At 38.9% G+C, this 14783-nt stretch overlaps 1 protein-coding gene across 50 annotated transcripts in view; it reads left to right on the top strand.

Annotated features, from left to right (window-relative positions):
- Positions 1–14783, top strand: part of EPB41L2 (erythrocyte membrane protein band 4.1 like 2) — a 211637-nt gene that overhangs the window by 152444 nt on the left and 44410 nt on the right. For all 50 annotated transcript variants that reach the window (XM_027972468.2, XM_042253474.1, XM_060419639.1 and 47 more), the window contains exons 9-12: positions 4013–4165; positions 4662–4759; positions 9109–9281; positions 14283–14455. In XM_027972468.2, coding sequence (XP_027828269.1) covers positions 4013–4165; positions 4662–4759; positions 9109–9281; positions 14283–14455 — 597 coding nt within the window. The remainder of the gene's footprint in view (positions 1–4012; positions 4166–4661; positions 4760–9108; positions 9282–14282; positions 14456–14783) is intronic.

Raw genomic sequence — 14783 nt, 5'->3', positions numbered from 1 at the left:
TCCTTCTTTTCTCAATGTTATGAGTTGATCCCTTTTCATATATACTTACTGTAAGACTCACCTGATCAGTCTTCTTTACTCCCCATCCTGTCTTTATTCTGAGCTTTTGCTCTGCCATGTGCTGCCTCATGTCTGAAAAACATCTCCTACTTAATGATCCTAGTTTTCATGATCAGGTAGTAGGGAGAGTCGGGATGGAGAGTGGGGTTGGGGTTACAAAAGATAAGGTGAAAGATGTATTTGGTTTTGAGCAATATGTCCTGTGTCAACTCAGCATGAGACAGGAACCTATTGTTACCTGCTTTTAAAACACCCCGCCAATCCTTCCACGTTAGAAAGTGCAGGTTATAGGAGTTACAGGATTTGAGAAATCTCTAGGAAAGCCCCTCACTCAAAGATATTCTTTCTCCTTTGGCCTCAGATTATTAATTTTTCCTTTTGTGTTAATAGTACTTCATATTTGCAAAGAATTGGCTTTTCCTCTGTGTCTTTTGTTATTACGAGAGAAATACACATTCATCATAGAAAATAGAGGTGAACAGAATATCAAAAGACTGAAATCAGTTTATGCAGAAACAAGCACTGTTAATATTTTTTTTTAATTTTCTTGTTTTATTAAAAAAATCTGAGCAATGTCACATTTTAAAAATGGGATTATACTATGAGTATTATTTTGTAATTTTTTTAACTTGCTCTTAGAAAACACTGTTCCATGTTAGTAAATAGTCTCTGACAGTAACATTTTTAACTGCTAAATGCTGTATACTCTTAATTTTTAAAAGCACTTCCACATATACTATCTTATTTATGGTTTGGATGTTTTTGTTTTTACAAAAACTACATAAAACAGAATGCAGATGGCTTGTTACACTAACTGGCTTGTTGCCTGCAGCCACATAGTGTAAAGTAGTCCCATCTGTGTGATGTCTGCTGATACATCCTGCTAGGAGTTGAAACAGATCTTTTCCACACTTCAGTGTCTTGTGTCAGTGTCTTCATTTCTCTGTATGATGGGGACAGGCAGAGTCAGCAGACACACAGAACTAAGGGAGGGAGGAAAGAGCAGATTTGGTATCCTAAAGGCCCCCCAGATCCATGTCTCCTCTAAACCCTGTTACTCTTGCCACACGTGAATCTTCCATCTGCTGCTTTTGTTGATCATTAGTGAGAAACCAGTTTTTAGATGGTAATCCTGGAAGGTTTCAGGATTCTTGTTTTTGAAGTTATGGAGAAGGGGATGTCAGAGGATGAGATGGCTGGATGGCATCACCAACTTGATGGACATGAGTTTGAGCACACACTGGGAGTCGGTGATGGACTGGGAAGCCTGGCGTGCTGCAGTCCATGGGGTCTCAAAGATTCAGACATGCCTGAGCAACTGAACTGAACTGATGTTAGAAAAGTTAAAAAGTTGCTGGTTTTGTTATAATTTCATTTCTTACTGTGTGGTTAGGAGTAGATCACTTTAGAAAAGTCAGAATAACATGCATTTATTCAATATATCATCTAGTGGACTTGTTAGATAATACCTGGTGAGCAAGATATTTGTAGCTCATTGAAAAAAAAATCTGTAGCAATTTAAAAACACTTTTCATGTAGCTTAAAGTTTTGTGTGTTTATACATTTTTCATTGCCTTGAGATCATGTTTAAAAGTTTTTAATTAATATTTTACTGTCAAAAGAGTTTTTAACAGCACACTTATGTCAGGACAAGGTGAGGATGTTGAATAAAAGGGCTCTTGACAAAGAGAGACAGAAACCACAAGAGTAGAATGATACCTGTGAGCTGTTAACAGCAGCTCTCCTAACCTTCTGGGTGTGGATTGGTTAGGCAGAGAGTAGCTGTCAGAACTCAGGGGAGAGATCTGTGTGAAGAGGGCTTGACAGGAGCTGCGATTGTCAAGGACAGAGGCACCCTGATGGGACTACACAGGGAGGGAGTCTGGGTGTTAAAACCCCTGACCTTTCCAACTTCTTCCTCTCTGATTTTATCTGAGAACTTCCTATTGGCTGAACCCATTGGAAGTTGGTGGGCGTGGGATCCTGTTGATGTCCCTCATAGGCCGGCTTCCTGAGGCAGTAAGCACAGCGGATGGAAGGAAGGAAGGAAAGTGCTCCCTTTTTATTAGTTTATTTTATTGACTTTGTTGCTGAGTGGCAGAAGTCAACCATGGAGAACTAGGACTTTTTTCCCTTCAGCTTCTTTATCTGTAATTTCTGTTCATACAGATACTGATAATTCTAAAACAATGTGTGGAATAATCGAAAATCAACTGATTAACTTGGATCCAGATTGTGTTTATTTTTAAGTCAGATAAAATAGCTTCAGTGTCCTGTTGAAAGATTACCTCACACTAGTGATGGCTTTGTTGAATGTTTCAAATGAAGGTTGCCTCCCTCTTCGTGCAGAGAACATGCTGTCTTGGGCAATCTTCCGGCCTGCTCCCTGTGGCCTTGGTCAGTGATATTTTGAGCAAATGCATCTTCTGTGTCTTGTGCCATGTTGCTTGGGTACCTGTGACTGGTTCACTCCAGCTTTCACTCTGTTCCTAGAGAGAACTGTGACTGTCTGGATATTGGTGAATAAAAGCACCTGATAGATGAGATTTTTAAACCTGTTCAGATGGTTTAATGTGACATTATTTATATACATTAATTATTCACATATCACAGTGGTGAATACAGTTGGCATCAGCTACCTAGCACTGTGGACTTCCCTGGTGGCTCGGAGGGTAAAGAATCTGCTTGCAGCGTGATTCAATCCCTAGGTCGTAAAGATCCCCTGAAGAAGGGAATGGCTACCCACTCCAGTATTCTTACCTGGAGAATTCCGTGGACAGAAGACTCTGGCAGGCTACAGTCCACGGGGTCACAAAGAGTTGGACATGACTGAGCGACAGACACACACAGACACACACACACAGACACACAGACACAGACACACACAGACACACAGACACACACACCCCTACCTAGTAATGTACTTCTGTTTTTAAAAAACAGATAAAAATTGCATTTAATTGTTCTCAGTAACAAGACAGTTGAAATGTTACACCTTTATTGACTTGAACCTAGACTGTATGAGGTTTGTTTTAGCATATTTTGTGAGAATTTTTTATGTTATTAACGATTTCTGAATATGTGAATATCTCTGAATGATTTTTCATATCTTGAGTGAGATCTAGTTCTTAAAGATCCTTGAGTATTATATATATTAGGTCTTCCAACACTGCTTGAAATGTGAGGAGACAATTTTTTTTTTTACTTTTGTCTGTAAATTTATTTGATTTTTAAAAATGTCTTTCAGGCTGAAGATTATTCTAGATGGTTATCTTTTTCAAATTAAAACACTGAGGGAAGAAAACAGTATTAATAAGTTTAAGAATAGTCTACCATCCTTTGAAATATGCCAGCTGAAGGAATGTTGTAATGAGAACTAGATGTCAGCACTTAAGAGTTATTGGAAAACTGCTTGAAAGAATTCAGAGATTTCAACACTGTCAGCCTAGAATAGAAACTGTCTGAGAGGTTAATGTTTTGCAGAATATAGGCGTTATTTAACAGCCATTAGCTGGCATAGTCCATCTGAGATAAATGTGCCTACAGTAAAATGGCTGACTGCACCTTAGGGCAGGCTGACACACTGTCCGGAGCTGAAATAGCCTCCCACAAAACAAGTTTTATCTCCCTAGCTTCAGGATGTCTAAATCAAGGTCTGTCTCCTCCAGTCTGGGTTTTTTTGCAGCCAAGGTCGAGAACATATGAGTTAGGCCTTTTGAAGAATACTGCATCCTGGAGTCATGTTGCTATACCTAAAATCTGGCCCCTCAAGTGAAGTATCTAGATTTAAGACGTGTGATGTGTCTTACTGCTTCTATTAACACGTGTTCTGTTGCTGAAATTGAAATACAGACCCGTTAAATTGGCATTCTTGATCATGGGAGTTTGTAGGTTTTCCAACCTGTATAACTTTCACAGCTTTAATCATGGTCAAATGGCTTTCTCTTGTCAGGACTCAGAAGGCGTGGACATCAAGCTGGGTGTATGTGCTAATGGACTCCTCATCTACAAAGACAGGCTGAGAATCAATCGCTTCGCTTGGCCGAAAATCTTGAAAATCTCCTATAAGCGCAGTAACTTCTACATTAAAGTTAGGCCAGCAGAGGTAAGCAAAGTCACGTAGCCCTGGGCATATCTAACTGGGCTTTGTCAGTGTTCTCCTTTATGGCCGTGAGCTAGCAGAATCCTTTTCCATTGAGTTTTAAGAAAATGAACTATTATTTATTCCTCCATGGTTAAAAAAAAAAAAATCAAGTCAGGGTTTTGATGATAAACTTGCATATATATTCCTGTTGGTAAGAAAACAAGTATCAGCTACAATTTCACAGAAAAGAGAAAGTACTATGTGCCTGCCGCACCATGGGGATTCATTTTTCTTTAGAATCAGCTAAGTGGGTGAGATCCATGGATGGGCAGATGGTAAGATGAATTTTAGCGGACATTAAAGGATAGCTGGTTTATGTCAGTGGTTGATATTTGCCTTTTTTTCAAGAGGAACAATTAGTTTTTAGTGAGATATCTGAGCCTATGATTTTTAGTAGCTTCGAATCAGTTCTTAAGGAAACATGCTGATGCTGATTTGTCTTATGGATTTATTCTAGCTGGAACAGTTCGAGAGCACCATTGGCTTCAAGCTGCCAAACCATCGGGCGGCAAAAAGGCTATGGAAGGTGTGTGTGGAACACCATACTTTCTACAGGTAATTTTGAGAAGACAGCTTGGGATTCATGTGAGCAGCTCTGGGTACCCTCGAGATCCGAGGCGGTGGCCGTGGATAGAGTGGCAGACACAGCCACACCTTGACGGTTCTGCGAGCTCCCCATTTGTGTGTCTGTTTCTGTCACCTGGCCATGCTCCTCATGGCCTAGAACTGACCTTGTGCCATGGTCCAAAACTCCAGTTGCCCTTCCTTCTACCCTCCCACCTTGGCTGTTCTGCTGTCACACACCTTAGGTTTCACTTAATTGCTCCTACCAGCTCCCTCTGCTTTCACTTCTTCCCCAACAAAACCAGCTCTGGACCTGCCCCTTTGCTAGTTTGTCAGGAGTGTTCTAACCTCCTTAACCCTGGTCATTGTTGCACATCAGCCTCTAGTCTCCTGGCTCTGGATTAATCCTGTGTCCTGATCTCATCATTTCTATACCTGTGCTGCCACACAGTACCTTCAAAAGCATGACTACTCTCATAGACACACTCGCACAGCCCTGTGGATTGATGCTGTTGCCGAGCGATCGTTCCCTGCATTGGCTGGATCCTCAGGGCCACCATCACAAATGTGCATGGTCTTCTTCGGCCCCCTGCCCCACTGCTCAGATGCCCTCCATCATGGGGTATGCTGATAGTAGACACTGTGGGTCATGAGTGTTCCTGGTTTCATGCATCTTCTCTTCTTGTGTATAACTAAGCATCATTTCCCTCTCTTTCATTCACTTTTCTCTTGTCTCAAGGAAGAGGAGTCATTCCTTTGCCTTCATCCCATGCCTCATGTAGGATTGCATTCTGCAAATCATGCCCTTCAGTGGGTGCCTTTGACATCTTTTATGGACAATAAGTATGTGCGTGTCTTGTTCCCTTAAAAATAAAGAAACAAAAAAACACCAGAAGATCTCCTTAGACTTAGCAGCCTCCTGTGGCTTTCATCCTGTCTTCTGTCATACTTTTATTCATGGGCATGATTTTCAACATCACTTTTCTTAGCGAAGTGTGCTGTGCTGGTCTTTTCTCCCTTGCTTCAGCTTCCTATCTCTGCAGTCTAGACAGCTGTGTACTAGACCCTTCATCTTTAAAGTTTCTGCTCTGTACTCTTAAGGTCTAATACTGTCCCTTCACATCCTAGGTGTGTGACTGTGGGTAAGTTACTCAACCTTTGTGAGTCTCCATTTCATCATTCATGTGGTGGTAGTAATTAATACTACCTACATTATAGGGTTGCTTTGAAAAGTGAACGGTATAGCCCACATGAAACAAACTTAGAACCATTTCTGGTATGTAATGTTTGTCACTCTTATCATTATTCTTAGTTTGGTAGCATAGTGTGCTGTTTATCTACTTTCAAGACTGCTCTAATACACTCATTTCAGAGGAGTCACATTACCACTGACTTAAGTCACCAAAAAATTCTCTTGGAGAAGACTTATAAATGCTTGTGTTCAACCCTTTTTGTTTTGTTTTGTTTTGATCCCTGTTTCTGTTTAATTGTAGCTTAATTGCTTGAAGATTTCTTTGTGATCAGGAAACTCATCTGTAAGCTAATACTTTGCGTATGTGGTCACCACTGTCAGTTAGTTGGGAAAGAAATCCCTTTTATCTCAATGTGACATAAAATAAAAATCCTCTGGTTAATGACTTCCTCATTTTGCATTATGACATATAGCTTGTATTTCTTAGGTTTAAAATATTTTTCTTGTATTTCTTGGATTTATATTTTTTGCAAACTGGACATAAGAGAAAATGCTCAAATGGAGCTGCTCATTCTGGGAAGGTGTGGCTTGTGGTTGAGTTACAGTCAGCAGAGGAGAATCTGCAGAGACTGCCAGATAGTCCAGTCTCACCCTCCTCTTTGCCTCTAGTCTTTTATTCTCCTTTTAAAATAATTTTATGGTGGCAGGGTCACTTAACACATTTTAAGTATTATTACTGACAGTAGGTACAATGGGGCTTCCCTCGTAACTCAGCTGTTAAAGAATTCGCCTGCAATGCAGGAGACCCTGGTTCGATTCCTGGGTCGGGCAGATCCACTGGAGAAGGATAGGCTACCCACTCTAGTATTCTGGCCTGGAGAATTCCATGGACTATATAGTTCATGGGGTCGCAAAGAGTTGGACATGACTGAGCAAATGTTATCCTATTTAGTTGAAAGTTTTTCTCTAGTGATTAACAACTCCCCATTGCCCCCTCTCTCACCCCCTGGGAACCACCATTCAAATCTTTGAGTCTGTGAATTAGACTATTTTGGATACCCTGTATAGGCAGAATTATGTAGTACTTGTCTTCTGTGTCTGGCTTGTTTCACCTTAGCGTAATTTTCTCAAGGTCTATCCCTATTGTCACATATTGCAGAATTTCCTTCTTTTTTTTTTTAAGAATGAATAGTGTTCCATTTTATGTGTATCCTGTATTTCCTTTATCCATTTACTTATCAATGGATGGTTAGGTTGTTTCCACATCTTAATTATCGTGACCATTGCTATATTGAATATGGGAATGCGTATACCTCTTTGAGATCCTGTTCAGTTCTTTTAGAAAAATACTCATGTATGGGATTGATGAATCATGTGATATTTCTATTTTTAATTTTTTAAGGAGCCTCCCAACTGTCTTACACAGCTTCTGCACCATTTTGTACTCTAACCAACAGTATGCAGGGGTCCTGGCTTTTCCACATTCTCTCCAGCATTGATTGTCTTTAGTTTAAAAATTTTTGTGGAGCAGGGTATATTTCCTTTGGGGTCATCAATGCATATTTCTCATTTGAGATATTTTTTAGAAATGTCTCTTTTTTTGTAGGTACTGGTCTCTTAGTACCTACAGATGATGAAAGTAAATGTGATTTAGTCAACTTGTCTTTCAAGGAAAATGAGCATTTGTTAATTACTGCGCCGATGAGCTTGTCAATGACCCTTTTCTCTATACATAACTGCTTTCTTACATAGCATTCTTTGACCATAGTTAGGTGGATTGCAAGGGAGGGAAACCTACCATATTCAGTCCATCAGAAGGCAGTGCATGGTAAATGACCACCTTTCTCACTTTGCCCCTGGTCCTCATGGTTTAGGCTTTCAGCGCCTCAGTTTCTTCCATGTAGAGAAAGAGAATACAGAGCACAGATGAGAGTTCATTTCCTGTCTAAATGTCTTAACATTCTGGCTTTCTAATTTAAGGATATAGAGCTTTTTCCAAAGTATAGTTTGAGGCACCGACGTCTTCAGATTTTGCTTTCTCAGCAGTATCATCTGTGTCTCCTTTGAAGATCTGTTGGCATAAAATGGATGTTCTCAAGAAACACTTCTGCCACCCCCCACGACAAGACTCAAGCCAAGAATATATCAGTTCTATTTTTATCAGTTTCATTCTAACACGTTGTACTTCTGGGGTAATACGATTGAGAATTCTGAATCTATGGGAAGCCACCTCTTGAATTACTATATGTGGCTTTATCCTAGACTTGAATTTCTCTTCATTGCTTGTTAAGCACAAAATTTCTAAATATTGAGCAGAAATGCCTGACATACTTGATATGGTAAAGAACCCTTTAAGAAATCACGCTTCTCTGGAGAATAATAAGAAAAATTTTGGTGGAGTTCTCCATATTCTGAAACTGTCAACTGAAGTCGTCTTATTTAATACATCCTCTGAGAGTTCTGGGATTATCTGTTTTGTTAAAATGCTTTGCCAGCTTTTCATCAGGCAATGAAAGCAAGATCGTTTCGGTTGTATACCAGACAAGATTGGCTCATTTACTAAAAATGTGTTTTCACATAAGTCTGGAAGTAGTTGACATCAGTAAAGTTTTACCTCATTCATTACGGACCCGGGGTTTAAGCAGTAGAGTCATGCTGCCAATAGAGTGTTAGTCATCTCTGCGGATCTGTTGTGTGCTTCACGGGAGAGCATCACTTGATGGAACAGATTCTTGAGTTAGATGTTCTTTCCCAGAGAAATAGACATAAATATTAAGAATTGCTAATGGTAATGGAGTGCTGCTTGGCACTTCAGGCTAGGAGCAAGAATTCAGGCATATGTGTTTATATAAATGATTTAAGTTAATACAAATAATTAACCTTTGGTATGCACAAAGAACAGCTGCGTTTTTGCTCAGGTTGAGGAAAACATATTACTCGAATACGTGAATGAGGATTTATTCATCTTATCATGATCATAAAGCTCTGCATATAAGAAGGTTTATAAACAGTGTTCACTTTTATTAGTTTAAGCAGCATGTTTTGGACCAAATAATCATACTTAATGAAGTGAGATATTAAATACATAGTTTGAAAGTTAAAAAAAATCCATGAAGTCTAATTTTGTTCCCCTTCCCCACCTTCATAGGCTTGTGTCTCCAGAGCAGCCACCAAAGGCCAAGTTCTTGACCTTAGGGTCCAAATTCCGCTACAGTGGCCGTACACAGGCGCAGACCCGCCAGGCCAGCAGCCTGATTGACCGGCCGGCGCCACACTTCGAACGCACTTCTAGTAAACGGGTCTCCAGGAGTCTAGATGGAGGTAAACACATTTACTGTATTAGGATTCTGGATTCCAGTCATCTTTTTCTAATCCAGTGGGGTTAGAAAATATTGAACTAGTTATTAACAAGGCCCCTAGAAATACCTAGAGGGATAGCCTCTAGATATTTTTTTTTCCTGAGTAAATGAAATACTATTAATTACACTTATATGAAAATAATTTTGTAGTGTTTTGAAGTTGTCGTTCTGAACCTAAATTTTCTTGGCACTGTCAAAACTCACAGATGTTAGATGTTGGACAGACTTCTGATGTATTTTATGTGATTAAATTTCTTGAACTTATTAATTAATGGCAAACTTGGGGTTTTGGTGTAGCAGCATATATAGACCCTTTATTCAGAGGAATGCAAAACATTCATTGCATCATCACAGTTTTAGGTTTAAAAACTCTTATTAAAGCTTAACAGACATTCTAGCATATAGGAAACCAGTCACAGCTTCAAGGATTAGTTTAAGTAGTGTTCTAACAACAAGAAAGGAAATATTATGTGTTCATCTGTTCTTACACCCCAGGAGAGACATTTACAAATTTGTATAAATTTTTTCTATTAAAATTCTAATTAGCTACATATTTGCAGTTTTTAAATAAATTACACATGGAAATAAATTGATGTTGCTTCCCTTCATTTTACATATATATATATATCTTATTACCCTAATTTTGGGTTAATAGCAGGTTTTCTATAAAAGAGCTGAGGTTATTTTTTTTACGATATTAAAAAAAAATTTTTTTTTTCCTTTCTACCTACTAGCAAGTAACTGGTGTGGATGATTTTCTACCAAAAGTAGTTTCCCAACATTTTTTGGTTGCTTAATCTCACAGCGTATATACAAAAGATCCTTTAGTGTTGAATTGGATAAGTTCTATTTTACTGCTGTTTATCAGCAAAAACCTATTTTTGATTATTATTAATATTGCTGTTCATCATTCTGAAATACAAACTTGAATGGCTTATGTTTCATATAATTAGCTAAAGCAGGCTAGATATGCTAATGAAAAATCTTCTCTCATTAATGAAGGATTGACATTCATTGGCTTAGATCTATTTTTCCTGGAATAAACTTAGGAAACAGATCTGGGCAGACACACAGAGATAGTTAATAATATTTGTTGGTGGGCATTTTGGTATATATAGTTACTGAATTTTCTGGAGATTCTTTCATATAATTTATGAGGCCACAGAAAAAATGTGCAACGGGATCATAAATTGTGGTTTGAATAAATGTCCACATCCCCAAATGTAGTGATTTACATTTAATAAATTATTGCTGTACGATAGTTGTCAGAGTATCTTTCAGCTCATCAACAACTGAGCACTTTTTTCCAAGTAAATCCGAAGAATGTGCCCGCTTGTGTAAATATTTCACAAGCCTTGCCCCTTGCCACAGAGAATTTATACAAGTGCTGAATAAATGCGATCAGTGTTGTTTCATGCCTTTAGAGAAACCATTCCTCTTTCTGTAACACTGTTACAGCCTTTGTTTGTAAACTATGAGGTTTTTATAACTCGTATGTTGTGAGTTTTTAGAAAAAGAGCAGGAAGGCAGTGCCTTTTCTTGGAGGTATATAAACTGTGCTCAAGGAAACCCACCATCTTGTATGGACAGTTAGTGCAGTGGGTTATAGTGGGTCTGTATCTGAAAACAATGATTTTCACAAGTAAAAGCAACAAACATGGCACAGTAATCCATTATTTTTCCTTTTGTGTTTTGGACACTGTAATTCATCAGATGGGCAAGTCATCAAAAGGATTATTGTGTTATTGTGAAAAAGAGGAGGCTTTTCATGCCAATACATGACCAGACAGCTAGGGAACTATTTGGTTAGGGCTTATGTTCTTTTTTTTCTTCCCCTTCAGAGCAAAGCTAGGCTGTAACCTGGTACTGAGCTTTATTTTCCCCACCACACCATCAATATACCATTTTTTGTTGTTATTTACATGTATTGTAGTTTCTTTTTTCTGTTTTTAAACAGACTATTTAGATATATAAATATTCTTCAATTTAAGGCTTGTCAAATTAAAATAAATTTACTAGTGATTACATTGATTTTTACTTTCTTTGTGATATATAAAGATGAAATATCAAATAAAAATCAACCTAGATAGCTATTTTAGAACAGTGAGATTCTAGGATTGCACAATAAAACCTGAAATGAGACAAATCAGTCATTGAGAGTGCTAACACCCAGGATGCATGTGAGAACAGGGAACTTGTGATTTCCTGAAAGTGGAAAGTGTAATCAAGGACATTACAGACTGGGTTAGTTCTGTCTGAGGAAGAACCATTTGGGTTGAGACTTAAAAGGATGAGAAAGAGTATAACAGGAGATAAAGATTCCAGGTAGCACTAGTAGTAGTAGCAAGTCTGAAGATCGTAAGTTTGGGGACAGCTTGATACATTCCAGGAACAGAAAGAAGGCAAATATAGTCAGAGCTGATTAGTGGTGGGGAGAGATAGGCTGGGAACAGATCACACAGGACCTTGCAGGCTATTGTGGGGAATGTGGCTTTTATTCTAGGGAACCACTAAAGACTGTATGTGTTCATATGTACACACGTGTACACACTTGTGCCAGCACATAAATGTACAGGTCAGTTCAGTCACTCAGTTGTGTCCAGCTCTTTGCAACCCCATGGACTGCAGCATGCCAGGATCCCTGTCCATCACCAACTCCCAGAGCTTATTCAGACTCATGTCCATTGAGTCAGTGATGCTATCCAACTCTCTCATCCTCTGTCATCCCCTTCTCCTCCTGCCTTCAGTCTTTCCCAGCATCAGGGTGTTTTCCAATGAGTCAGTTCTTCACATCAAAAGTATTGGAGTTTCAACTTCAGCATCAGTCCTTCCAATGAATATTTAGGACTAATTTCCTTTAGGACGGACTGGTTGAATCTCCTTGCAGTCCAAGGGACTCTGAAGAGTCTTCTCCAACACCACAGTTCAAAAGCATCAGTTCTCCGGTGCTCAGGTTTCTTTATAGTCCAACTCTCACACCCATACATGACTACTGGAAAAGCCATAGCTTTGACTAGAGGGACCTTTGTCAGCAAAGTAACGTCTGCTTTTTAATACTGTCTAGATTGGTCATAGCTTTTCTTCCAAGGAGCAAGCATCTTTGAATTTCATGGCTGTGGTCCCCATCTGCAGTGATTTTGGAGCCCAAGAAAAGAAAAGTCTCTCACTGTTTCCATTGTTTCCCCATCTATTTGGCATGCCATGAAGTGTACAGTGCTGTCTTTTTAAAAAAAAGTCACTTGATTAATGCCGTGTCTAGAACAATTGGAGAGGATGAGGGAGGAAGTTCAGGCTGACTGGTTAGGCATAGTCCTGGTGAGAGTCATGGTGGTTTTCTCTCAGATGATAGTAGACCAGTTAGGCATTTGGTACTGTAGGTTCAGCTCCTTGGGCTTATAATCTCAGGGTTCTACAAAGGTGTAAGACCTGACAAAAGTTAATTGCAGCTGTTTAATAAAAGTGTGCAGTGTCAACATCTTGCCAACTTCATTATGTAACTTTAAATTTGATATTCATTAAAATTTGATATCATTACATTTAAAACCATTTCTAGGTCAGAGTTTCTCATTTTGCAGTAAGTTTCTGAGTATGCACAGTGAGTGCTTAGGGACCATAATCTTAGGTTAAAGAGTTACTCAAGCCATATACTTTTCAAGGAAAAATTATTAAAATCTTTTTAAAAGTTCAAAAAAACCTCTAGAAAATAATTACACTTAATGTATGATGTGAATTTGTTTTAATGTTAATTGGATTTGGTGCAGGCTTTCCAAAGTATGAGTGTTTAAAAGCCATGAAACTCTTAAAAGGTACCTGGATGGTAAAATAGAGATGGAAGGAATTTGCCATGTTTGGAAATACATGCAAGGACTCTATTGGACGTACTGGTTGTTGAGGAGTAAAGGAAAAGACTTGCAGGTTTCTGACTGCAGTAATTTGGTGAAAGGTGAGATTAGAAAAGAAGGCAGTTTGGACAGGGCATGTGAAGTATGGATTAAGAGGCCTCTTATAACACATGAACTAGGAGTCTAGATGTTGCCCAAGTTCGGTATGGTGGGTCACACACAGTCCCTGCCCTTCAAGAGCTTGCAGCCTAAAGGCCTGTCTTTATTGTGCTTTCCTGGGAGCCTGGAACCAGAGCCAACCATACTGTGTCAGGAAGATGCTTTTTATGCAGGTGAAATGACTGCAGTGGTTGTCCCACTCTTTGGGGGAGAAACTAAAGATAGATGGAGGCTTTTGCCAGTTGCTGCTCACTTGGCCTTGTTGAGATCCGAGGCCATCTTGGGTTGCTCTGCCATATGACGGAAATGTCAACACAGTACATGTTCTGCCCATCTGTATGATAGATGAAGGGACCCAAAAGGCCAGATTTGCTAAGGCAGAAGGTTTCTATGTATTAGGCTTGCTGCACGTCAAGTTGAGGCATTCAGGAGGGAGGTTAGAAAAATAAAAAACAGCAAAAATAAATACAGAAGTTAATTCTCTAAAATCTACTTTTCCTGTCTTGTCACAATTTTGACTAGTGTTCTAATTAAAGGTTCCTTTATGGAGGAATTATTAAAACTTATGAAAGCAAACCATTTTAATAACTAGAAGAAACCCCAGAGAAATGAAGTACTGCTCACATTGTAATTCTGACGTACTTCCCTGACTCTGGTGTTTCATCTGGTCTTAGAGCTCCTCCTACTGGCCAATTCCATGATCAGGCTCTCTCCTGCAAAAATCTGACTTGAGAGCTTGGTGTAATTTAATGGGTTACAATTCAGAGGTTTGTTTGTTTTTTTTTTTTTTTCCTTTTTTAAGTATAATCATGAATTTATTTGATTTGTTATTTTCATGATCAAAGAATCTTCCAGTTTCTATTAATTGTCTGTAAGCTGCCTACTTATCTGGAAAGGGAGGTTTTCATAACATTTTCTCATTTAAACATCCTAACGTGATCCCTATAATCACTCATCACTAGCTCCGATTGATGCTGTGGACCAAAGTCTTATGAAGGATATTCCTGGCCCTGCTGGGGAGGTTTCAGCACAAGGCCCTGGAGTTGTGAGCACTGCCGTGGTACAAGATGGTAATGGCAGAAGGGACCTGAGAAGCCCAGCTAAAGCCCCGCATATGCCGCTCATTGAAGGAAAGGTATGGTGAATTAGTGGAATACGTGGTTTTAAATGTGTACTTAGATCAGAGGTTGTCTATTGCATTTGTTTCAGAACTCAAGTATCATTTAAAACCAGTCATTGTGTTTTCTCTGTTGATAAAAATTTCCACCTTTCATATGTGTGTAGACTCTTGCTGTTTTGGACTGAGTCTCTAACCTTTTTCTGGTTGTTGTTCAAAGCAAAATATTTCAACATAAATTACTTTAATCCAAGTAAGTAATTTATTGACCTTTTGTCCATCTTTATAATCATCCTATTTCATTAAGCCCCCCAGTTACAAAACCTATGATTTGAAATTCATATTT

Source organism: Ovis aries, chromosome 8 (genome assembly GCF_016772045.2).
Source record: "Ovis aries strain OAR_USU_Benz2616 breed Rambouillet chromosome 8, ARS-UI_Ramb_v3.0, whole genome shotgun sequence".
NCBI lineage: Eukaryota > Metazoa > Chordata > Mammalia > Artiodactyla > Bovidae > Ovis > Ovis aries.
This window is presented reverse-complemented; position numbering and strand designations above follow the sequence as displayed.